Here is a 27,306-nt window from a genome sequence, read left to right as displayed (position 1 = left end):
TTGAGAGCCACTGGTATAGAGTACCAAGTTGCTGCTTTGAAAATGTCCGCTGCCGATGCCTGAGCCTTTCCTACCCATGATGCCGACATCGCCCTAGTAGAGTGTGCCTTTATGATTTCTGGAACTCTGCGTCCTTCCTTTTCATATACGAAGACAATTACTTCTCTGATCCATCTGAAAATAGTATGCTAGGCTGGTATACAGCCTTTACTGACTCCAACAGGAATAACCAAGAGAGGTCTTGTTTCCGAATATACTTCACTCTAAGTATATAGTAAGAGCTCTTTTTCATTTTCTGGCTGAGGAGAAAAACTAGGTAAAAACAATTTCCTGATTCAAATGAAAAAACGGAAACAACTTTAGGAAGAAAAGTAGGATTAGTTCTCAACACCACTCTGTCAGGAAGATGTTAAGAAAAGGTTCTTCTGCCCATAAGGCCTGTAGTTCACTAACTATCCTAGCAGATGTAATTTGCAATTAGAAAAACGAATCTTCCATGTCACATACCTCAAAGCCACATCTTCTAACAGTTCAAACGGAGCCGCCATCATCGTCTTTAGTATAACGGACCCCATACACCGCACGATATGCGTGCCGATACGACGGATCGGCGCGATATAGGTACTATATCGTGCCGTGTATGGGGCATGATATCGTACCTCATATCGTGCTGCGCGCTCCGTGGGGTCGTACAACGCATCCCCAGGTCTTCCTGCAAAACCATCTGACCTGGGATGCAATGTACGATCCCATTCAGATGAAGGAGGGGGAAGCCGGTCTGCGGGGACCGCACGATTGTCGGCGGTGACAGCACGATCTGACGGATGGGCAGTCGCCCTGCACAATGCATCGCACCATGTATGGCCACCTTTAGATTTAAATCCTAAGGCGCTACCGAAGATCATATTTGGAGTCAAATCTTCTTTATTGCTTGACAAGACCTCTTAATTAAAGGTGTCCTCTGACAACTTTCTTTCCATCAGTACACTTAGAGCGGAAATCTGTACATTAATAGTTGCCAATGCCAGACCCTTCATAAAACCGTCACACAAAAATTGTAAGACCTGTGGAATCTCTATGTTCAAAGTGTCAGTTCCTGCCCCTCTCCAGACAAAAGGTCTTCCATATTTTATAATATACCTCTGAGGAGACGCCTTTCCTTGCCTGTAGAAGAATTTTAATAACTTGATCTTAAAGTCCTTTTTGTTTTAATAATGACGACTCAATCACCATACCGTTAAATTGAGCCCTGTTATTCTTGGATGAAAAACAGGTCCCTGACTTAGAAGATACTCTCTGACTGGAATTACCCATGGCTCCTCTACGGACATCCTCAGGGCTGTTGGAAGCCAGGCTCTTCTTGGCCAATATGGTGAAATTGCTACTATCTCCACTTTGTCCTCTCTTATTTTCTACAGAACTCGAGGTATCAAGGGAAAAGGTGGAAAAATTTAACCTAGGTGAAAACAACTCCACCTTATCGATAGTGCATCTAGTGCTTGAGTCCCCTTTATCTGATATTTGGAGAAAAAACAAGGAAGTTTTGCATTCAGATTTGTTGCCATTAAATCTATTTCGGGCACCCCGAACCTCTTCATTATTACTTGAAATGTTTCCATATTTAACTCCCATTCTCCTGTTATAATCTCCTTGAGACTCAGAAAATCAGCTGTCACATTTTTTACCCCTGGGACATGAATTGCTGAAAGGGACTGAAGATACCTCTCTGCCCAAAACATAATGTTCTTTACTGCTTCCATAAGACTTCTGCTTTTGGTGCCACCTTGCCAATTCAAGTAAGCTACTACTGTCATATTGTCTAACAGAATCTTCAAATGAGAATCTCTGATCTGATCTTCGAAAACCATCATCGCATTCCAGACTGCATTCATTTCTCTTAGGTTTGATGATAGTAGTCTCTCTTGTGGAGAACACTGTCCCAGTACAATTAGGTGTAGTAGATGTGCTCCCCCAGCCTGTTGAGCTTGCATCTGTAATTAGTTTCTGGTACTGTGGCTTTGCTAACGATGTTGATATCTTTCTCTTCAAAGTCCTCCACCACATTAGGGCCTTACTTGTGTGCTGTTCCCAGCATTATGTAATGATGTAGAGGTAATCCTCTGCGGGCAAACTTTAGTATATTCCACTGAAGATCTCTCATTCGCCATCTTGCCCATGGTATGATCTCTATGGTTGAAGACGACATTCCTAGAAGAGAGACAGCTGTACGTAACTGTATTCTTTTGCATTTTAGGACAAATGTAACCAGTCTTTGAATCTTTTCGTATCTGTCTTCCGTGAGTGTGATCTCGTATCGAACAGCATTTATCTGTACCCCCAGGAACTGTAGCTGTTGGACTGGTACCAATTTGCTCTTCTTCCAATTTACTACCCAGCCACTTAATTGCATGGTTTTCAAAATTTGGCCCCGACTGTCCTTAATTTTTTGTATGGTTTTCCCTGAAATCAGGATGTCGTCAAGATATGGCCAAATTGACAGGCCCTGTCTTCGTAAATAGGCTATTAGTACTGACAAGACCTTCGTGAAAGTTCTTGGGGAGGAGGCCAGACCGAATGGTAGACATGTGAATTGGAAGTGATTGTTCAGGATACAAAATCTTAAATAGCTCTGATGCTGATGCCAGATTGGAATGTGGAAATAAGCGTCTTTCAGGTCTAAAAGATTATAGAAAATCTCTTCTTACTCCCATCAGAATTGATTTTAAAGTTTCCATTTGAAATCTTCTTGTCTGTAGAAACTTGTTTAGGTCTCTTAAATCCAATATTGTCCTGAACTGTCCCGATGGTTTTCTTACTAGAAACATTTGAGAATAAAAGTCCTTCCCTCTTTCCATCTGAGGTACTGGTTTTATGGCCTGTAAACTGATTAACTCCTTTATACTTTTAGGATCTTTAGTTCTGAGGTTGGAGTTCTTGAGATCACAAATCTGTCCCGTTTGGGAAATTACTGGTACTCTTATCTGATAACCTTTGGAACTATCTGTAAAACCCACCTGTCCTGGGTAATCCTTTTCCATATTTCTGCAAATTTTAAAAGTCTGCCCCTTACTGGTAATCTGGGAAGGGATTGTATATAGTCATGGTCTTCGTCCATAAGGTCTACCCTGGTTTTGACAAAATGACTGTCTTGTCATGCCTGTAGAGTATCTTCTATTGTACCATCATGCCTCCTTAAACTGTTCTTTAGAGGTCTGCGCCTGATAGCTTGTCCACTTGAGGTAACTTAGTAGATTTCCTACCTGTTAGCCTCTGTATCAATCATTCTAATTTATTTCCAAACAGTAATGACCCCTCATATGGTAAATTTGTTAATCTGTTGTTTTTAGAGTGAGCATCAGCAGACAAAGAACGAAGCAACAATGCTCTCATTGCAACCACCGCAGCAGCCATCGATCTTGCAGTAAAAGTTATCACATCCAAAGAGGCTTCACATAAATATTCAACTGCTCTCTGCACTATCTCCAGATTTTTTAACAAATACTGTTTTGAAATCTTTTCTTCTAAATCAGTGTGCATTTTAGCACTCCATAATCTTAGAGCTCTGGACACAGAAGCAATTGCTACACCAGATCTTAACGAGAGAGCTGCCTCTTTTAAAAGAGAGATTTCCATTCTATCCTTAAAAGGAGGCTCCATCCTCTAAAGCAGGGACGGGGAACCTCAGGCCTGGGGGCCGTATAAGGCCTGGGAATCATTTGGTTTGGCCTTCTAAGCTTTTCTCTGCTAGCCTTGTCTGGCTAGCAGTGTGCAAAGAATGGTACCTTGCAGTCTGAATCTACACAGCAGTGCCGCCTGGTGTGTCCTTAGGACGCTTCAGATGGTCACACTGCTGCCCTTACAGCTCCCAGGAACATCCTCAGGATGTTCCGGGCATTGCTATAAGTACCGGTGATTGTGGCCTCGCCCCCGTGTGACATCACGCGGAGGGGCATGGCCTGCACTGGGCCCGCAAATAATGTTATATATATCAAAATGGACCTCAGCAGAAAAAAGGTTCCCCACCCTTGTTCTAAAGGAATAGTTGTTTAAGACAATATTTCTGCAACCGAAGCATCCGCTTTAGGAATAATGCACCATTTAAGAAACTCATCATCCTGTATAGGATACATACGATCAATTCTGGTCAAGCTTCCCTGTCTTTTATCCAGATTCTGCCATTCCTTTAACACAATTTGCTTCATGACCTTATGTACAGGAAAAACTATTTATTTTTGCTCTATCTTCAAACAATAAATCCTGTTGCTCATTGCCGTCAGGCACATCCTTATAATTTAGAGAATTATGAATATTTCTCAACATTATTTCTACAACATCCATATTAAAAGATCTTGTTTCCTCCCGAATCTCACCAGACTCATCACTGGATATCTGTTCCAATACCTCCTTAACACCTTGTTCAAAGGACTCTGCCTCCTCATATTCAAGACTTGTCTGAGACCTTGATCTCTTAAGCTGGGTACACACCTAAAGATTTTCTGTCAAACCATCCAACTAGTTGATTGGTAAGGTATGAAAGTAAATGACAATCAGCAATTTTCTCCCAAATGACAGAAAATGGACAAAAACTGTTGTTTGAACAAATTATTTAGATCAAACATTTAACAAACTTATCTGATGACCATTTTCATCTGTTTTCTGGCATTTAGGAGCAAATTGCTAATCATCATTTACTCCCATACGTTACCAGATTTTCGTTCCAACCAATCAACTAGTTTAGTGTTTCTCAAAGTCGGTCCACAGGACCCCCCCCACACAGTTCACGTTTTCCAGGTCACCCAGCAGGTGCACAGGTGTACTCATTACTCACTGACACATTTTAAAAGATCCACAGGTGGTTATAATTATTTCACTTTTGATTCTGTGAAGAGACCTGGAAAACATGCACTGTGTGGGGTCCTGAGGACAGAGTTTGAGAACCTGTGAACTAGTTGGATGGTTGGACAGAAAATCTTTAGGTGTGTACTCAGCCTTAGATCCTCGAAGGGTTAAAAATTCCTCTATAGAGACAAAAGATTTTCATCCAGTCCATAAGATCCTGAATCTCAGTAACTTGCCGACTCTGAACAGATGGAGATTTATGCTTGCAATCACCACAAAAAGCCACATCATGACTTCCAGAAAATGTTATGTTACATGCTGCACATTTAACATTCATATGTTTCATTTTAGAGAGCTTCTACTTGTGCTCCACTGAATTAGGCACACTGCACAAAAAAATAATAATAAAACCATACTATTATCTGCCTAAGCTAAAGTAAAAAACTGCACCCATCTAACAAGGACTTACCCCATCTGGGCGCTATTCGGTTGTTGGGGGTGGGGGTGGGGGGGAGGCTCCTGTTCCATGTCTGCACTTAGAGTAGTTGCTTGGCAGAAAACACACAGGATGCCTCTCCGGTGTACGGCACCATTTTAATAGCCCTGTGACCTTAATAATGTGCGGGTGCCTGCTCAGTAAGAGCCGCCATGCCTCCTGGGTGATCGCGTCATCAGCCTCCACTGGGCGCGTTCTACACGAGCCTGCTGTAGACACTGCTATGGTGCAGCCGCTACATCGGGAGCCCGGCACGCCAGCCACATGTCCCACATCCCCGGGGCGCCACCCCGCCAAAGGAACAGGAGTATAGGTACACTACTGACAGTGTAGGAACTACAGACTTGTGATATGCATGGATACTAGACATGAACCGGAGTGAAAAAAACAGGTTCACTGGGCAACCCCTCGTCTGGTGACCTGTAAAAGCCAGCAAGACCAGGAATATCTCCAGGAACAAGGATGACCTCCGGAACTCAGATCAGTATAGTACTTGTAGATAGGAACTCAGCCAGGAACTCAAGCCAGGAATCTGAGTCTTATGTAGTCAGAGTACAACTTCAGGAAGCTGCAACTCTGGCTGGCACAGCTCTGACGCAAGACTGCAAACCAGTGAGAAACTCAGAAACAGAGTCAGGATAAGTATTACAGTTACTGGACACGTCAGTGAACAGACCGTATACTGCACACTGAACCCTAGCCCTGGAACCAGCACCCTTCTCTGAACCAGCCCAAGACAGTGCAGGGAAACAAATACAAGTTCAGCACAATATTATAACCCGATAACCTGGACAACCACCAAGCACAGCGTAAAACAGAATAAGTAACTTGCATACACTGTCCCAGCGACATGCACTGTCCCAGCATGCACTGTCCCGTTGGAATGAAGACCACTGCTGCACTCGCCGGCTCTGCGCAGAGTAGCAAGTTGGTATGCAGCGTGGAAGCTACCGTACTGACAGATGACGATACACAGCGGCAGATGGTATATAGTGAGAATTCCACGAAGTAGCAAATAGTCACGGAGGACATGATCCCCGGATGCAAGGAGCAAACCTGGAACCTAGAACTATCCTGAGAAGGAACACGTTCAGGCAATGGGTTGCTCCCAGGAACTGGTTTAAATAGGAGGTGGTGAATAACCATTGGTCTGACTGACCAGGTGAGCACACAAGTGAATTAGTTAAAGCACAGGGAGGTATCCCTGGGATGTCTTGGAAGCAGAGATAAACGAATATCTGAGTCTGTATGGAATGTGAAGACCCTGATTCGTGACAGTGCCACACTTTAGTGTGCACAATTAATAATATGCCACACAGCTATAACGACAAGTCACAACAACATTTTGCCCTTCAAAATCAAAAATATCTAGCCAATGCAACTGCTCCATTCCACACTTCTAACCACCTCTCATTCTTGGCTACAGAACCATTGTTCAGCTTAATCCTCTAACGATTTTGCTTCATAGTACAACTACATTTTCCCTGAGCCTCCAAACTCACTTTAGGCAAATTATAAATTCCAAAAATACACTCTAAACCTTCCTAAGCTATTACCATCCCTCTACACAGTTCACACAAATCTACACTTATTGTACTTCAATACAGAAACAGTCTTCTAAACCAAAGACTAGGATTGGCATGTGACGGTCATAAAGCCCAACTTTTTCCCAAAGCAATCTGTCTGTATTACTATGCACTATATAGTACATAACCTCATGTATCAAAATCCTATTTCGCCATGGATTGTAAGTGTGAAAGGAGGGAATTCTTATCTCTGTTAATACCCAAATCTCCTGTCTTGCTAGCAATACATTATTAGTAATATCTAAAGTTGTGGTATTGAACGTACGTGTCCGAGCTGCACAAGATACAGCTGCCTGATGCACAGGTAAAGCAGTCCAATATACTCCAGTTTTAAAGGGATTTACTTGTGAAGTTGGAAGATATCCGCACACATAGGCCATTAATCTTCATCCTTCCAAATTAGCAAACAATAACCTAATAGTTTTCCAAACGAACAGGATCGCCTTTTGTTTTTCCTCATTGGGCTCGATTCAATTCAGCGCGATGCTGAAAAGCCCTGGGAGGGAGCTCCCAAAGCTATTCAATTCATTGCGCTAAGATGAGAAGTGTACCCCACACATGAATGGTCTCAGGATGCTTTACTGTTGGCATGACACAGGACGAAGACTTTTGGAGGATGGCCTGGTGTCAAGAAGGGCAGCAAAGTAGCCACTTCTCTCCAGGAAATACATCAAGGACAGATTGATTTTCTTCAAAATGTACAGGGATTCAACTGCTAAGGACTGGGGTAAAGTTATTCTCTCTGGTGAATCCCCTTTCAGACTGTTTGGGGCATCTGGAAAAAGGAGAAAGAAAGGCGAGCGCTACCATCTGTCCTGTGTCATGCCAATAGTAAAGCATCCTGAGACCATTCATGTGTGGGGTTGCTTCTCAGCCAAGGGAGTGGGCTCACTCACAATTTTGCCTAAGAACACAGCCATGAATAAAGAATGGTACCAAAACATCCTCCAAGAGCAACTTCTCCAAACCATCCAAGAACAGTTTGGTGATGAACAATGCCTTTTCCAGCATGATGGAGCACCTTGCCATAAGGCAAAAGTGATAACTAAGTGGCTCGGGGAACAAAACATCTACATTTTGGGTCCATGGCCAGGAAACTCCCCAGACCTTAATCTCATTGAGAATTTGTGGTCAATCCTTAAGAGGCAGATGGACAAACAAAAACCCACAAATTCTGACAAACTCCAAGCATTGATTAGGCAAGAATGGGCGGCCGTCAGTCAGTATGTGGCCCAGAAGTTGATTGACAGCATGCCAGGGCGAATTGCAGAGGTCTTGAAAAAGAAGGGTCAACACTGCAAATATTGACTGTTTACATAAACAATGTTATAGTCAATAAAAGCCTTTGCCCCTTATGAAATGCTTGTAATTTTACTTCAGTATACCATAGTAACATCTGACAAACAGGTCTAAAAACCCTGAAGCAGCAAACTTTGCGAAAACCAATACTTGTGTCATTCTCAAAACTTTTGGCCATAGCTGTACATGTTTGTAAGAAAAACAAATACATTACTATTATTTTATATGCATAGTGTACAGCCTAGTGGGAACGCTACATAGTGTCTAATTTATAATTCAAGCTAAAGAGGTCATATTTATGTCCCAATGTACAAGCAAAAATGCATCTGCAGACTTCAGTTTCCACATTGTACTTAGGTTGTATGCTTAAGATACATGAAACCTTAAATCTCGCATGTAGATAAGTGCAGGGCAAAGCTACAACAATAGTCATCAACTCCTACTCTTCTGCATAGGTCACCTCTCAAGGTCCCTGTTACTTAAAACTAGATGCAACACAAAGGGTATACCTCACTTAGCTATAAATAATCTTACTGTACTTCAAGTGCCCATTAACCATTTGCCACTAAGGCATGTCTTGCCCACATGCGGAGCCTATTTTGGAACTTTTGGGGCTATTCACATTCTAACATCCATATCAGTAAAACTTGTATTGGATACAACTGGCCAAAAAATATGAGATATGGTAAGAACTTACCCTTGTTATCTCTATTTCTACGAAGTCCATAGGGTTCCACAGGATACCTTGGGTATAGGTGTGACGTCAGTCGCAGGGCACCAAAGAGTTAAGCTTTCAGCCTCCCAGGATGCACTAGGTCCCCCTCCTATACCCCGCCCCCGGGCCAAGGCACCTCAGTTAGTTACCAAGCCATAGGCCGGAGGAGGAGAAGGAAGAGAGAGAACAAAGATCTGGACACATACAAGAATCACATTCTCACCAGAGGGAGACGGAAAACCGGTGACCAGAGCAAAGCCCATCTGCAGCACAGGTGCGACAGGGCGGGAGTCCTGTGGAACCCTATGGACTTCGTAGAAATAGAGATAACAAGGGTAAGTTCTTACCATATCTCATATTTTCTACTTCAGGGTCCATAGGGTATCCACAGGATACCTTGGGGATGTCCCAAAGCAGTATCCTTTAAGGGTGGGGACGCTCCTGTGCAGAAAGGAGAATCCGCCGCCCGAAGGAAGCATCCTGAGAGGCGAAGGTGTCAAACCTGTAATACCTCACGAAGGTATGGACAGAAGACCACGTAGCAGCCTTGCAGATCTGAACTGCCGAGGCACCACGTCGAGCTGCCCACGAAGGACCCACAGACCTAGTGGAATGAGCCTTCAGAGAAGGAGGGACCGGTAGGCCTTCATGAAGATAAGCTTCAGAAATAGCCATACGGATCCAGGCTGCCAAAGTTTGCTTTGAAGCAGGCCAACCCTTTTTACAGAAGCCATAGAGGACAACAAAGCGTCCGACTTCCTAAACAAAGAAGTGCGGTCAACATAAGTCCTTAAGGCCCGCACAACATCCAAAGAGGCCTCACCCACGGAAAGACCCGGTGATTTAAAGGCCGGAACAACTATTTCCTCGTTAACATGAAACTGGGAAACAACTTTGGGAAGAAACTCGGGCCGAGTGCGGAGCACTGCCCTGTTCCCATGAAAAACCAAGAAAGGGGGTCTACAAGAAAGAGCCCCTAACTCAGAAACTCGTCTGGCTGAAGCAACGGCCAGAAGGAAAACAGTCTTAGCTGTTAGCCATTTAATATCCACTGAGCCCAGTGGTTCAAACGGCGGTCCTTGGAGAGCCCTCAGGACCACAGCCAAATCCCAAGGCGCCACAGGTGGAACAAAGGGCGGCTGAATACGGAGAACACCTTGCATAAAGGTGCGCACATCCGGGATTGTAGCAATCCTACGGTGAAACCAGACAGATAGGGCCGAAACCTGTACCTTCAAAGAAGCAAGGCGAAGCCCATGATCTAGTCCCACTTGCAGGAAGGCGAGAATCCGAGACAGACGAAACTCCCGCGGTGCATAACCTCTCGGTCGACACCACTGGAAGAACGTATGCCACACGCGATGGTATATCCTCGCGGAAGACGGTTTCCGAGCTCGTAACATGGTACGCACCACAGAGCTGGAAAACCCCCAGGACCTCAGCATGGCCGTCTCAACAGCCACGCCGCCAAAGACAGCCGAGTCAGGTCCGGGTGAAGACAAGGACCCTGAGACAGAAGGTCCGGTCGTAGCGGCAACAGCAGAGGACTGTCCACGGACAGACCCTGAAGGTCTGAGAACCAGTGCCGTCTGGGCCACGCGGGAGCTATCAACAGGAGCGTCCCTCCTTCCTGTTTGAATTTCCGGATTACCCGTGGAAGAAGGGAGACCGGAGGGAACAGGTATGCGAACCTGAACGTCCACCGGACGGACAGAGCATCCACCAGAGACGCCCCTTCGTCTCTTGTGCGAGACCCGTACACCGGCAACTTGTTGTTGTGCCGGGACGCCATGAGGTCGATTTCTGGAAGACCCCACCTGTCCACCAGTAGTTGAAAAACGTCCGGGTGCAGGGACCATTCCCCTGGATGAACGTCCTGGCGACTTAGAAAGTCTGCCTCCCAATTTAGCACTCCCGGGATGAAGACCGCTGATATGGCCGGAAGATTGCGCTCCGCCCAAACCAGGATCCGAGAGACCTCTACGAGAGCCGCCCGACTGCGAGTTCCTCCTTGCCTGTTTATGTAGGCCACGGTGGTAGCATTGTCCGACTGGACCTGCACCGGGTGACCCTGGAGAAACCGCTGTGCCTGCAGGAGAGCATTGAAGACCGCACGGAGTTCCAAGATATTTATTGGAAGCTCCGCTTCTGTCGGCGTCCATCTGCCCTGGAACAAGTGTGGACCCGAAACTGCTCCCCAGCCCCGAAGACTGGCGTCCGTTGTCAACAGGACCCAATTTGGAACCCAGAACGGACGTCCCTTGTTGAGGTGGGTCGTCTTTAACCACCACGCAAGGGACAGGCGAACCTCCGGGGTGAGCACAATCGTCTGGAACTTCAGAGACTGAGGCAGCCCGTTCCACTTGGACAGGATCAGGTGCTGCAGAGGTCTGGAGTGAAACTGGGCGTATTCCACCATGTCGAACACCGACACCATGGAGCCCAGTAACCTCATCGCAGAGTGTAAGGACACCCGGCGGCTGTGCAGACAACTGCGCACCCTTGACTGTAAAGCAGAGATCTTGTCCTCCGTCACGAAGATCCTTTGCTGTCCCGAGTCCAATAAGGCTCCAAGATGCAGAATCCTCCGAGACGGGATTAGAGTGGACTTCTGCCAGTTGATTAGCCAGCCGTGCCGTTGCAGCAGTGCAATGGTCAGGTCCAAGTGGTGTAACAGGAGCTCTGGAGATCCTGCCACCAATAACAGGTCGTCCAAGTACGGCAACATGCGGACTCCTTGCAGCCGCAGAGAAGCCGCCATGACCACCATAGCGTCCTGTATGTCCAATGACACCATGTAGTCCCCAGGTTCCAGCGCCAGAATGATGGACCGTAGGGTCTCCATCCGAAACTTCGGGACCTGCAAAGACTTGTTGAGTGCTTTGAGGTTGAGAATCGGACGATATGACCCATTGGGTTTCTGTACCAAAAATAGATTTGAATAGAAACCCTGGCCCCTCTGGGAGAATGGAACAGGCACTATAACTCCAGCCTGGAGCATAGTGTGCAATACCTTCCGCAGCTCCGTAGCCTTGTTCCGGTCTGATGGTAGACCCGTGGTGAAGAATCGAGCCGGGGGTCTGTGCCGGAAGGAGAGGGCGTACCCGTGAGAGACCACCTCCAGAACCCAAGTGTCTGTCGTAGTGAACGACCAACACCGGGAGAACTGCAGCAGGCGGCCTCCCACCCTGGGATCCCCCAAGGGGAGACCCGGACCGTCAGGCCGCAGGCTTGTCATCTGGCTTGGGGGCCGGACGTCTGGTACTCCATGCCTGTTTCCGGGGCTTGACCGATTTCTTAGGGCCAGCCTGTCGAGGAAACGACTGTGGTTTGGGTCTGCCCTGGGCCCTAGATGACCGAAAGGACGATGGTCCAGAACCAGAAGGAGCAGCGGCCGACGGGAGACAAGCAGATTTGGCTGCCGCCAGCGTGGCCACAATCTTATCCAGATCCGGACCGAAGAGAACTTCTCCGGTAAACGGCAACGCTTCCAGACCTTTCTTGGATCTGCGTCCGCCTTCCAGGATCGCAGCCACAAGGTGCGACGAGCAGCTACCGCTGCTGAAGAAATTCTAGACACCAGAGTACTAATGTCTAGAGCCGCCTCGTTGATGTAGGTGGCCGAATCACGGAGATTGCCAATCAACTCCGCCTGTTCGGCCGGACAGTCGGATTCAAAAGAAGCCTCTAATGAATCCGCCCAGCGCTCCATCGCTCTGGCAACCCAGCAAATGGCCATAGCCGGCCGTGCTGCCCCCCCTGCAAGGGAATAAGCGGACTTCAGGCAGATTTCTACCTTGCGGTCCGTAGCATCCTTAAGGGAGGACATGGATGGCATCGGCAATGTGGCACTACGGACAAGACGGGTCACGTGAGAATCCACCTGTGGAGGGGATTCACACTTAGCAAAATAATTATCCGCGAACGGATAAGCCACCGCCAGGCGTCTCTGCGGCTGGTATCTTTTGCCAGGTTGTTTCCACGCCTCCTCTAAATGGTCCACCAACTGACCCGAAAGAGGAAAGACTGTGGCATCGCCCTTCACATCTTTGAAAAAGGCATACTTAGATTTAGCCGCTGGGGGAACTTCGTCCTCAATCACCAAGGCTGTGCGGACCGCCCGAATAAGTCCAGGAATATATACTTTGGACTTAGCATCAGCGTCCTTAGTATGGAGAGGTTCCTGATCGTAAGGATCCAGAATCTCCCCATCATCAGACGTCCCTTCGTCATCCTCATAAGGAGCGGACAGAGACGCCACCGGCCTTTTATGAGGCCGCATCACAGACTCCCCTTGCAACACATCCGACAAGTGCTGTACAGAACTCGTCAGGGAGTTAACCCACGCTGGCTCCTGAGAACCCGGGAGCGGGGAAATAGGGAGACTGTGGGGTACCACCAATTGTCGTGGGAACCCCTGCATGGGTGACGACACCACAGACTGCTGGGACAAACCCATCGGAGTAAACGCGGGCTGCGGAGCTAACTGGCCCACTAAAGCTGTTAACGCCTGAGCGAAACAAGCCCAGGGCGGCTCCTGTACCGGTGCTGTAACCGTAATAGGCCGCGCCATGGACAAACACTGCCGGCAAAGGCCCTCCGCGCTACCCTCCCCCTCCGCTAACGGTACTTTGCACGTGGTACACTGTAGCCGGAGGGGAAAATCACTTTCAGACATGATGGCACCACGTATGTGACCTCTCTCACCAATTAAGTATTAAATAGGCGAGAGACCACCCTGCAGCACCGCACCGCAAGGGCTTTAGCAGAAAGAACAGGGACAGTAATAAAGCTGACAGTTTAGAGAAGAATAGTTACAGGCAGCGCTAGCACAGTCACATACAATGCAGAAAAATAACAATTCCTGCACTAACAGCGCTGATCACTCAACTACACAGACACAGGGCCTGGTAGGACACAGCGCTGCATACACAGACCTGAGCCACAGCGGAGGAGAGGTATGCGGGGGGACCCAGACCACGATGCTTCCTTCCAGACTTCCAGCAGCGTTCACCATGCGTTGCAGAGAAGATGGCCGCCGAGGAGCAGAGAGAAGCTGGCCTGGGGGAGGAGCGCTGACACAGGACCAGTCAGCACAGTGCAGAGAGGGCTGTGTGCAGCGGGGGAGGCGCCGGCTGTGAGACAGGGAAGGCGCGCTCCCCTGGCATGCATTTAACCCCTGGGACGCTGCAGCGCTACTGCTCTGCTGCGGTCCGCTGTCCCAGGGGGTAGTGGAAGCGCAGGTTGGTCGCCTGGCTCCATGCTGCAGCCAGTCCCCAGGGAGCCCCCTGCCTGGGGACTTAGGACCATGTGATCAGCGGGGACCCACCGCGGGACCCCGCTGCTTACCTCTGTCCCCCTTGAATCCGGCCATGGTCCGGAGCATCTGGGGTCACCGCTAGCTGTGACCCCAGACGCCCACCAGCATCCCCGGATCAGTACCGGCGTTCTGGTACCGGCGGGGTGTAGGGAAGACAGCATGGATGTCAGGACTGACTGTCCATGCTGTTCATCCAGATGTGCAGCCACAGCTGCATGAAGAAAAAGCTTCAGGGGCTCTTCTAGCCCCCACTCCAACAGGTGCACCCGACTCCGGCCGGGCACCAAACTAAACTGAGGTGCCTTGGCCCGGGGGCGGGGTATAGGAGGGGGACCTAGTGCATCCTGGGAGGCTGAAAGCTTAACTCTTTGGTGCCCTGCGACTGACGTCACACCTATACCCAAGGTATCCTGTGGATACCCTATGGACCCTGAAGTAGAAATGGCCTGATGTCTCTCGTTTCAAACATGCATACACATGGACATATTGGAGTTGTGTGATCAATAATACTCTGTTTCACAGTGCACATGATAATGCTCCAAAGGCTGTTATGTCCCTACCACTTCATCATTTGATTAATTAATGCAAAACATGTGAAGTCTGGTTAAGTGCACCAAAATTGCATATCATCATTATAAGAAGTTCTTTGTAACAATTTGGTTATTTAATATCGATAAAAATAGTAACTCACCTATTTGGTTCTTGATGCTTTGACCCTTAGCAACATCTGTGGACACCTTTTCTTTAGAGAAGGTCTGTACGCCATCATCTTGTAGCTCTGAGCTTTCCATGTCACGTTGGCTTGTACCTTCATCTTCATCGGTATGCTGGTTACTGTTATCATCATCATCCTCATTGGAATCACGGTCTTCAGAGCCTTCTTCCTTACTACTCCCCAGTTCTTCATCACTATCATATGAATCACCCTGTGAAACGTCTTCATCTAGAAAAGACAATATTAAATTTTACAATCAGAACAGACATGTACAGCCAATAAGAACTGTTTCTTTAAATACCAAATTGTAAGAGGAAATGCATAAAATGCAGATTAAAAAGGACCGGAATGAAGATTTGACCAAATTTCAGTACAGTGTATTGAGAGAATAAAACAACTGCATTACATTACCCCAGTGGTGATTTACAGCATAATTTACCCTAAAAGACACAGCAGGTGCTTTCCGAAGGAGTAACTTCCTGTGTTATAAGTAACTGCTCCCCTCCCTGTCATACAGACATTTACAGATACACAGAGAAACATATGCACGTAAAAAACACAGACAACACCTGTTTTAACATCTCCAACCTGCATATCTGCTTCCTTTCAACAGTATTTAAGAAAGAACTAAATGTAATGTGCCTAATCGCTCAAGAATGCAAAGTAAGTCAGTGTTCTCCCCAGAAATTTTTCCAGCCGGGTGGCATGCAAAGTAGCCGGGTGGGGGCCTTCGCAATTATGTGCACGCCGGGAAAAGGGGCATCTCCCAGACCAATACAGCCCGACATGTCTCAGGCTGCTCCCCCACTGGCTCTCAGTCAAAAGTGCCCATTATGCAGTGCCCCCTGTATTTGTGCCCTTTATACAGTGCCCCCTGTAGTTTTCCCCTTTATGCATTGCCCCCTGTAGTTTAGCTTTGCCCTTATGCAGTGCCCCTATGTAGTGTCCGCAGACTGGTCCCTTATGTAGTGACCCCAGGCTTAAATAGTGCCCCCAGACTGGTCCTGGCCCCAGCACTTACCTTTACTTGCTGGCCGCTTGCCGCTGACTGGATTTAACTAGATCCAGCAGGCGCGCGGTGCAGACTCCTCACGTCGCGGGGGACGTAATTTCATCACCCGCGCAGTGCATCACTGGGAATGCTGGCCTGTGAAGCGATCGGAGGCTTCTTTAGCCTCGGCCACTTCAGAGGCCAGCATTCCACAGCGGGGATCAGCGGGGAAAAATGCCGGGTGGCAGGCTGTTTCTGCTAGGCGATGCGCCCGCAGAAAACAGCCTGGGGAGAACACTGCAAGTCCCTCTTTTTTTGGCTAGCAATGACAGGTAGCTGTCTTACAAGCACTACAAAGCCCTGTACATTAACAGTATAATCGGTACAACAAGCTTGGGAGTCTACATTCAGGATATATTTACTAAAGTGCAGGTTTATAGAAGAAGAAATGTTGCCCATAGCAACCAATCAGATTCTACTAAACATTTATCTAGCTCCTAGAAGAAAATAGCTAGAATCTGACTGGTTACTATGGGCAACATCTCCACTTCTAAAAATATGCCCCTTATATCCCTTACAGATCGCAAATGGCGGGTCGCACCTGGGATTTGTGCACCAGTCCATCCTGGGTGCGACCAGCCTGAGACCCCTTTCAGACTAGCGGATCGACCCGACAATAATGCCGGGTCGATGACGCCATCGCGTCATGCAATGAGCCGGCACTGGTAGATGAGATTATCTTCAAGCGCCGGCTCTCCCTATGCAGTGAACGGGACCCGGGTCACCTCGACCCGGGTTACCCGTTAACACCGCGCCACGAGCCAGGTTGAACTCGTATTCAACCCTGCTCGTTATCCAGGTTGAAATGCCGGGTCGACCCCGGATTATTTCAACCTGGCCTTTTCACACTGCGCAGTAACCCGCATTGCTACGTGTTCATGTGCAATAACCCGGGTTACTTGATGGCAGTGTGAAAGGGGTAAGAGATTTGTAATTTAATGACGATTGGGCAGCACAGTGGTCATCGGTTTGATTCCAACTGTATCTGTGTGAAGTTTTGTATATGTTCTCTCAGTGAAGGTTTCATCCAGGTGCTTTGACATCTTTCCACACTCCAAAGACATACAGGTGGGTTAATTAGCAGATTATGAAATTAACCTGTGTGTGAGAGATAGGGAAAACAGACTGTATGCTCAACTTGTGCAGGGACATATGTGAAGAGTGTTTGCAAAGCACTGCATAATAGATAGGTGCTTAAATAACTTTAATATGCATTAGAAAGAAAACAAAAGTTAGTAGGTGTGAATTAGTAAATTATATTAGTTATATTATATATGAGCTTTTACACATTTACCATCCTCTCTCCCCTTCAACATACCAACCACATTCACATACTGTGCAGAGCACACCTAATGTACAATTCATTCGCCCCCGCAATTATACCTGCCTGAGCAAAACGCATTATCACCGGTTTATCTAAACAACCCATATTCTGGGCCTGTAACCATACTTAATACACCTAAACATAATACCAAACTAATGTCCATTCATATTGTGTATTCCTAGATTATTGTATTGGAATGTGCCCCACTAGTGCGCCAATTATGTTACACTACACCTACCTGCACATAATATACAGTTTCGTGTGTGACAGGTATAACTGTCTGATCACCATCAAATGGTTCAGTAGTTTCTAAGGATTGGAGAGATGGTGTTTTGTTTTTAATTTTAAAAGTTCTGTCTGAGATAGGGAATCACACAGGTCGGGATTGCCAACAGTAAAATAGCTTTGGGGAAAGGGAACTTTAACATTTAGCAGATAAGTAAGCAACACAAAGAACAAAAACAAATTATTGCGATATCTGAAAAAAAACATGCTGAAGAAAAAAGCACTAAAACTCACCATCATCTGAGAAAGACGGCTCCCCTAATTCCGCTTTTAAATCCTTCCGAGATGTTGCTTTTCCCAAATACCTATTATCTGTGTCAGAAAGAAAGGTCACTCGGCTTTTTCGGACGTTCCCAAGTATTATGGGATCATCAGCATCGTCATCTCCTCCTTCGTCAAATTTGTCAATAACTTTGGCAACAGTGACTGCAAAAAGGAAAATAGTATTATTGTTTAACTAAATATAGACAAATGTATTTAAACCTAAACCATGCAAAACAGGTCAATGCCAATGCTGGAGAGATACATTAACAAATCAAAGCAAAACATAGCACAATTCATTTTGTAATTTGCTAGAAGGGATTCTCCACAAAAACATAAACTTTGCTTGTATGCAGCTCACAAAAGAGGAATAGCACTTACTGCAAGCTACCCCTCTAGTACACTGAATGCCAGTAGCTGTGTACATAACTTTGCAGCGTGGAAGCTAGAACACCTAGCACACCTCACTGCACACTGCTTTCATACAGCAGGGTACTGAGGGAAAAGTAGATCAGGGCTTCAGAAAGTAGTGCCGTCGGAAAGGACACCAGGGTCGGCCATGGAAACGAAAGTACTCCACAACTTACTATTCTCTCTCTACATAACCAATGACACTCCGTTTTCCTCAGAGTTTATGAATCCACCAACTTCTCTCCATACATTCTCCAATAATTATTAGCAATGTGCAAATTGAATAATTTGTGAAAAATATATATTAGCGTAATGTGATCACAAGTAAACAAGGAATTTCTGGCTAATGTATTTCAACAGGTGTGAGATTAAAAACCTACTACCTCAGAGATACCCCTTTTACACGAGAGCTAAAACCCGGGTTATTGCAGGGTTAACCCGGGTTGCTCCTTGGTGTAAAACGGGAAAGGTTTGGATTACTGGGTCGAGTGACCCGGCAATCCGACCCAGGTAACTTGCAGCGTTTAACACGTGAATGACCCGTGAAACCCTGCAGTGTAAACTGCGCGATCCAAGTCACGATGACCTGGAGCACGCCGCATGCTGGCCAATCAGTGGCGCTTGGAGATGAAGTCATCTCCAAGCGTCCACTTCCAAGCCAGAAGAGCCGGGTCACTGTAGACCCGGATCCGATGTGAACACCGTCGACCTGAGAATATCCTGGGTCTGCGCCGGCTAAATTCTGGGTCTGATCCAGTTTGGAACCCTGTTCCAACCTCCGGGTCAGACCCGGAAGTTAGGTATAAAAGCGGTATTAGAGGCTGCCAAGCTGCTTCAATCACAAATCTCAGAGGAAGAAGAAGAAGAAGAAACCTGCACCTGAGGAAGGGGAGGGTCCCCAAAACATCTCTGTTGCTCCTTTTGCCGTTTCATAATAAGATAGCTGTTCTGAGCATATAAGAACCTTAGATACAGCCTCTTCTATGTGGCCTTATTTGGAGACATATTTGATTGAAAAAGGAGTTTCAGGACTACAGCCTTTTGTCTTCTTGCGAGTCACAAATCACAGCAATGTGTATGCCCATCATATTATGCCGTCTAACAGTGTGATGCATGATATTTAGGTCACCATGCTGTCTCCCCAACAAATCACAGTGTCTGGGAAAATCCAGACTGCCCTTTAATAAATTAACTATATAAAATAAATAACTAAGAAGGTCAAAAAAAAAAAAAGGTTTTGCTGCAAGGATTTTTCTTCTAAACATAAATGTGTAGTAAAACCTTTGGCTTTATGTTATACAGCAACGCAATTCAATTCTGCCTATACGAACTTATGTAATTAGGTTATTTTAGGTAAGCTCTGCCATTTTGCTTTCTTAATAGAGAATGAACTACAGGTATTTATTAGAGATGAGCGGCAAAATATAATCTTTCACAAACAAAACGTCATATTTGTCCGTGAAAGATGATGTTTTGCATTATTCCGAGTTCCAAACTTGTGGGAAGATCCAAAGCAAAACCGAACAGCTTATCTCTACTATTAATATCTTCCAACTGAGCAAAAAAGGGCAGTTGTAACAAAGTTTCTTTTTTTCAGTTTGACCTTAAGCTGGGTACACACTATGCAATTTTTGGCTGGATACCTTGGGCCTGATTCAGAGTTATATGCTAATGTCGCCGCTGCGTATGTGTACGTAGCTATGCGAAAATATACAAATCTCGCAGCCACCTCGAGATGTATTGAGACGCCCACCTGTGGATCAGCAAATCCAAGCATCTTTGTAATATGTTGCAGCATCTGTGTACAAAGACTGTCGCATACATTGCAGTCACTCCCCATTACCTCCCCCAACCACTCCCTGTCTGTCAATCACACAGTGAGTAAATGGTTGCTGCGAGTGACTACGGTAATATACATTGACCATTGACGCATGCATTAGCGATCACTTTACTTTTTACAAATTTCAGGCCTAGATCTCATCAGTACCTGTCCCAGCATGTGATTACTGGTAAATGTAGGCAATACTTAATTTCTTATTGCCGTGATAAGAAATAATTTATTAACCAGATCCTTTCAATAAACTACTCCTATAATTGTCACGTTCTGCCAAATCTGGCTATATAATTCTACAACATACTCACTGCATCTCCAGACAATTGCAAATATATATAGCGTTCCCGCTAGGCTGTTTTAGCGGGGCGCCGTCCACTGCCCTATTTCTTAAGGGCAGAAAGCATCTTGCCCTCCAGCGCGGCGCCCCGCTGAGCCAGCCTGAGGATTCTGTCTCCAGCCGTGGGTCGCAGTGTCACAGGCGGCGCAGCACCCGGCATCCATTCACTGTGACCGCAGCGCTTGGGGGCAGCTCGGCATGACTAAGTGCCGGGCACGCCCCCAGGAGTGACTAATAGGGGACGCGTCAAAGACAGGCCCCCTTTTCTTTGGCCATGCACCCTATTTGGGCACGTGCAGAGGTGCCCTATCTCTAGGTCCGGCGCCCTGCCTGCTGCCGGACATAGAGTGAACACTATATATATATATCAATATACACCTTTGTCAACTGTAAATTAATCCTCTAAATTTTACAATGCTACCCTATCACTTGCCAAGCAAACCTACATAATGTTTCTAATAAAAACCCCAGTCTTCCAACTCTTGATTATTGTTTACATTCTTCAACTTCCTTTTGTCCACTAGCACCAACTCTCCCCTTCTTCATAACTTGTCATTTCGCCACCTACTTCAGTGACAAATCATTACCATCCAACAAGATATTTCCTTATGTCTGATCCCCACATACTATCCTCCTTTGGTTCATTCTCCCCAGTTACTTGGGATAAAAAGAGGGATGTATCAAACTTTCAAAAAGACAAGTGTTGAAGTTGCCCATAACAACCAAATAGATTATCGCTATAATTTACCTACTACATTCTATAAAATTATATCTAGAATCTGACTGGATACTATATTCAACTTCTCCACTTTAGAAAGTTTGATATATCTCACCTATTTATCCGTCCGTCAAATAAACTGACGTTTTGTCCCGTTGTTTAATTTCAGTGGAGGTTACAAACACATTAGGCTTTCACACTGCACGAACACGGCACGGTCGCAGTGTTACAGCCGTGATAACCACTGACTAGAATGGCTGCCGTCCACAGTCTTCAGCATTTGATACTGTGGACCATGGGATTCTAATTGAGCGCCTGAAAAATTTCTGTGGACTGGATGGCACAGTCCTTAGATGGTTCAAATAATTTCTCACTGGCAGGTCACAGAGAGTTTCTTCTGGAGTAAACTCTTCATCACCAGTGTCACTTCCACAGAGAGTTTCTTCTGGAGTAAACTCTTCATCACCAGTGTCACTTCCACAGAGAGTTTCTTCTGGAGTAAACTCTTCATCACCAGTGTCACTTCCATGCGGTGTCCCACAGGGTTCTATACTATCTCCCATGCTTTTTGCAGTATACATGCTACCATTGGGTGAAATAATCAGAAGTCATGGCCTGGTCTACCACTGTTATGCAGATGATATACAACTGTACCTGTCCTTTGCTCCAGGTACAAAGGACCCAATAACAACCCTAAATGGCTGCCTAGATGAGCTTCAGGAGTGTATGAGTTCCAGTTGGCTGCGACTGAACCCTGATAAAACAGAGGTTCTTATGATAGGTCACAGGACAGGGCTACAGCATAGCCAACCAACAGGACTTACGCTTGGGGGTTCAGAATTACAAAACACTAAACATGTGCGGAATCTTGGTGTTGTCCTGGATAATGGCTTGACACTTAAACATCAGGTATCAGCCAAAATCAAATCCTCATTCTTTCATCTGAGGAACATAGCCAGAATCAAGCACTTAATTCCCTCAGAAGATCTGCCTAAAGTCATACATGCATTTATATCATCACGCCTAGACTACTGCAACGCCCTCTACCTCGGTCTCCCAGCAAAAGAATTACACCGCTTGCAGATGGTACAAACCGCAGCTGCCAGGCTATTAACCAACCAGCCGCGTTCTAGCCACATAACACCCATTCTGTACTCCCTTCACTGGTTGCCTGTCAGATGGCGAATTGCTTTCAAGATTAGATTAATAACTTACAAAGCCCTTCATGACCATGGCCCAAGGGACCTGAAGCAGCTTCTGACTCCTTACTGTCCCACTTGATTACTGCGATCCGTTGACGAAGGACTATTAACGGTACCTAGAATCTCACGGAATTCGTCTGGGGGTCGAGCTTTCAGTTTTGTGGCTCCAACCTTTTGGAACTCACTTCCCCGCACAGTTCGAGAGGCCTCCACTCTAGAATCCTTCAAAAATAGACTCAAGACTCACCTATTTACCCAAGCATTTCACTAATGTCCCTTGTTTAAGCTTATTTTGTACTGTAAATGTAAAGCACATTGAGTCCTTTAGGAGAAAAGCGCTATATAAATAAAATTATTATTATTATTATTAAACCAGCATCTCTTACCAGCTAGCACCTTCCTCCAATTCACTTTTAATCTTCTTGAACAATTTATATACAACCACCCATCTAACTTTCTTTCCTCTCATTCCCTTATTGTCTCTCTGAAATCACTGAGACTGAGCTCATAAAAGGTGGACAATTATCTACTTAAGTTCTATGGGTCACATCTGAAGATGGGTCCCTCAGAACCTCTCTGCAGCTTTCCACATTGTTGATCTCCCTCTTTTCCTGCACACCACTTACACACAACTTGCCTTTTTAACAAAGTACTTTATTGTTTGACATTCTACCTATCCAACAGCTCCTACCTCTGGCACATACTCTACTTAACTCCCATTGGGGTAGATGTATGATAGCGGCACTTAACGTGCCGCTATAACGCTTCCCCTCTTTACCAAGGCGAAGCACTACCGATGAGATGTAAGAACATCTCATCAGCCAGAGAGAGGGAGCGTTACCTCCCCCCTCCGGCGCTACCCGCTAGAGACAGCAGCGCATCAGCCTAGTTCTGATGCCCTGTGTCTCTGTCCCGGCTGGCTCCACTGAGCATGCGCGGGATCTCGCAAGTATCGCGAGATCCCCGCGTGCAGCCTGGAGCCGGCAGCCGCCGCAGCAGGGACACCGCTGTCCCTGCTGTGGGTATAGTGCAGCGCTAGGCTGTAGCTGTCAATAATGACAGCTACAGCGGGCCGTACGGTCAGGCAATCTGACCGTTCGTACATGGCCCAGGCTATCGGCACTGCTATCTTGTAGATAGCAGTGCCGATAATGACAGGGGCGCATAGCGCCCCTGTCATTTACCGCCCAGACCCCCGATCATACATCGGGGAGAAGCGCTATCAGCGCACCGCTTCTGGGCTTCATACATCTGCTCTGCTTTCAGACCTTTTTTCACTGTAGAGCTTATCTTGGTGAACTAATTCGCTCATTCAGGCTCCAGTACCACCGCTATGCTGACAGTACAGAATGGTAAAGGTAAAATGGTAAAAGTATTTTCCACACCATCTATCTAGCTTCAATCCATCCTAAATGTTGCAGCAAGACCGATCTCAGAGATCCAATTCAAATTACTCATGGCCAATGCTTTATGCATTAAAATACGCTCTTTCATACCCTCTTACGGCTATATCTAGTCTCTGAGAACCACCTCTTACTTACAACCTACAAGACTTCTTCTCATAGCCTACATACAATCTCTGAAAACCACTCTCTGCATTACAGCTTGGGAGGTACGAAAGGACTATAACAATATAACCCTCAACAGTGACAGTACAGAACAGTAACCAGTGATTGTGTTGCCATTAGTGGGGGTGTAGCAGATAGCTATCTGCACAATCACCTCTTCTGCAACTTTAAATATTATTGGGCTGCCAAATCCTTTACGGCTATGGCATTACCACTATGGAGAACAAGTAGTATTTTTTCTGTTAAAATTATATTTACACAATATATTTCTGTAAAAATATTTTTTCGCACATTATTATAACTACTTCACCTAGTTCTCTGTTGTTCAGCAACTTTTATTAAATAGATTTAGTTTTACTAGTGCACAAGAAAATGGTAGATTTCCATAAACTTGACTAGTTTGTCTGACTTCCTTCTACGTATCACAAAAATGATGTTTGATGCATTTGTATTGAACACAAAGGTGCTCTGAGAAAGGACAAAATATAACTGCAAAGAACACGCTAAAATTGTGACATAACCAGAGGCAACATGAAATATTCAGATTGTGTAAACAGACTGAAAATCACAGAAAGCAGTATTGGAGGAAGCGGATTATTGTTATTGTGGTGGGGAAGTGGGCTTTATTTTACTATTAGTAAACTTGCAGATCTTTTAAATGGACAAATCAAATTAACCATACCGGAAAGGGTAGTTTTTTTGGAATCAGTCACACCTCAAGATTTTATGAGCCACACTTACAAGAGTGCAGACTAAATACAAACATGCACTTTTATTGAAATGTGACAAGTACGTACAATGGGAGACATTCACATACTGTATTAAAGTATTATTTATTTTTTACACTAGTAGTGACTGAAAGTGGGGATGAAAGTTGTCTGTAGAACAGATGGCAGTAGGGAGAGGAAAGAGTTGGCAACCCTGATACGAAATAATATCCATAACCCCTAAAACGTCTAATCATTCCCACTGAAGAACTATTGCAGAAAATATAATCTAAAAAGTCCTACTACACCTTAACAGCAGCTTTGCTGAAAAGGGAACACATGGCTGCCACAGGAGGAACTGGAACACAGCTCACGTGGTGTACCCGGACAAGTGCACTTATGGCCCTTCTTCAAAAACACTTCACCACTATTGTACCTAAATCACTGACCAACTCGTACCTTCATCATGGTCATCCTCGGGATCCCAGAATCGGGGCTGTGGATTCAATAGACTCTCTAACGTCTGCGACAAGGAGGCCGCCATTTTCCACAGAAAACTACCAAATAATACACCCCTTTCACAATGATGTCACTAACATGCGTGCAAGACCAGCTTACGCAGGGGGAAAGCGACGTGTTGCTGCGCGACGGGCTTGATTTTTGTCTTCTGAAAGTCTGAGTGTACGGATATCTATGTTCAAACATTATTAGTGATACAATTTTAACGTTTTTTCTTAACATTGGCGATTCTCCAAATTGTACATCTATCTATCTAGCTATATAATTGGTGGAGGACAACATTCCCTTAGTTATTGATATGCACGTCTTTATTAATGTACATATTCCTGCAGGGATTATTTGTTATTGATTCATTTTGACCCTCTAATATATTGTTAAATAAATTATGTAAAATACAGTGTTCTCCCCAGGCTGTTGTGGACGCAACGCCCGGCACTTCCCAATTTCGCAACCCATGCCTGGCACCCTCAACTTGTCCTTGTTGCCACGGACATCATACCTCCCAACATGACCGTCTCCAGGAGGGACACGATGCTCTGGTCCTGGACTTCCCTGGTAAGAGTTTGGGCTGCAGCGCAGTTCAAAAGTCAAATAGCGGAGCCACACCAACTGTCATTACCAGGGAAGTCCAGGACCAGAGCATTGTGTCCCTCCTGGAGAGGGTCATGTTGGGAGGTATGGGACACTGATAACGTATGTGACGCCGAGCTGCGCCGACATCACATATTCTTCTCATCAGAGGCTCTGTCTCCACCGGCAATAAGTACACGTGACGTTAGTGAGGGTTTCGGGCGACGACACGTGGCGCATTGGGGCAGGGGGATGTGCTGGGTTGTGCAGCTCGGGCCCATCACAGTGCAGGGGCTTTGTCAGGCTGGAGGGCAGAGATCCCTCCCCCTGTATAAAAGCAAGGAGAGTATCTGGGAGCTGTATAAAAAAAAATTCTGTGGTGACACTGCCAGCGAGTGGGGACAGTATCTGTGTAGCCTGCAAGTGGGGACACTGTATCTGGGAGCTGTAAAAAAAAAAAATAATTCTGTGGTGCCAGCACTAATTAACTAGAGATCCGAACCCACCCGAACTAAGGGGATCCGAGTCAGCTCGGATTTTTCCGCCTGACTCGGATCTAAAAACGAGGTAAAACGTCATCATCCCGCTGTCGGATTCTCGTTGTTTTTTTTCAATTCTATAAAGGTCCCGCGATCGCCGCCATTTTTCATTGCGGCTATGGAGAGTGAAGAGGGAGCTGTGCTGTTGCTGACGCTGTGCACAGGGGCTGGGTACTGTTGTCACTTGGGCTGGCTGCTTAATGTCCATTTAGGGGCTGGCTGTTGTCCTGTCCATAATGGCTGGCTGGCTGTTGTCCTGTCCATAGGGGCTGGCTGGCTGGCTGTTGTCCTGTCCATAGGGGCTGGCTGTTGTCCTGTCCATAAGGGCTGACTGGCTGGTTGTTGTCCATAGAGGCTGGCAGTTCTGCTGTGTTGTCCAGGGGGTGCTCTATCCTTCAGCCCCCAGTGTGAAAAAAAAATAAAAAAAAAATTTTGTGTGCGTGTTAGCCACACCTGTCATCAGCGTAGGTGCTCAGGGGTGCTGTGCTGCTGTCTGTCAAGGGGCTGCTGCCTCTTTCAGGGGTTCACCCCCAGTATGAAAAAAACAAACTTTTTGGTGTGTGCCGGCCACACCACCAGTGATAAAATTAAAAAAAAAAAAAAATTTTTTTGTGTGTACACCACCAGTGTGAAAAAAAACAAAAACATTTTTGGTGCGTACGTGTTAGTCTGCACCAGTGAAAAAATAAAAACAATTTTTTGTGTGTACACCACAAGTGTGAAAAAAAACAAAAAATTTTTTGGTGTGTGTGTGTTAGCCTGCCACATCACCAGTGAAAAAATTAAAACAATTTTTTGTGTGTACACCACCAGTGTGAAAATAAAAACTATTTTTGGTGTGTACATGTTAGCCTACCACACCACCAGTGAAACAATTTTTTTTGTGCGTGTTAGCCACACCACCAGTGAAAAAATAAATAAAATGTGTGTGCGTGTTAGCCTGCCACACCACCAGTGAATAAATAAAAACATTTTTTTGTGTGTACACCACCAGTGCAAAAATAAAAACA

At 45.9% G+C, this 27,306-nt stretch overlaps 1 protein-coding gene across 1 annotated transcript; it reads right to left on the bottom strand.

Annotated features, from left to right (window-relative positions):
• Nucleotides 1-5,854: 5,854 nt before the first annotated feature.
• LOC148535144 (protein AATF-like) lies at nt 5,855-25,261 on the bottom strand. Its single transcript, XM_088464489.1, has 4 exons — nt 25,128-25,261; nt 17,865-18,056; nt 14,947-15,198; nt 5,855-5,937 (listed from the first exon to the last, which is right to left on the bottom strand). The coding sequence occupies exons 1-4, from the start codon at nt 25,210-25,212 to the stop codon at nt 5,855-5,857; spliced, it is 612 nt and encodes a 203-aa protein (XP_088320615.1). The 5' UTR covers nt 25,213-25,261.
• Between the last annotated feature and the right edge of the window lie 2,045 nt (nt 25,262-27,306).

This window comes from Taudactylus pleione, unplaced genomic scaffold (assembly GCF_031769625.1).
Source record: "Taudactylus pleione unplaced genomic scaffold, aTauple2 ptg000056l, whole genome shotgun sequence".
Lineage (NCBI taxonomy): Eukaryota > Metazoa > Chordata > Amphibia > Anura > Myobatrachidae > Taudactylus > Taudactylus pleione.
The sequence above is the reverse complement of the archived record's forward strand: the minus strand, read 5'-3'. Positions and strand labels throughout refer to the sequence as shown.

Coding starts and splice junctions, on each gene's coding strand:
- LOC148535144 (XM_088464489.1), bottom strand. CDS start 25,212: ATGGCGGCCTCCTTGTCGCAGACGTTAGAGAGTCTATTGAATCCACAG. Junction 18,057..25,127: donor CGAGGATGACCATGATGAAG/GTACGAGTTGGT, acceptor TCCTTTTTGCAG/TCACTGTTGCCAAAGTTATT. Junction 15,199..17,864: donor GCCGTCTTTCTCAGATGATG/GTGAGTTTTAGT, acceptor TGTCTTTTCTAG/ATGAAGACGTTTCACAGGGT.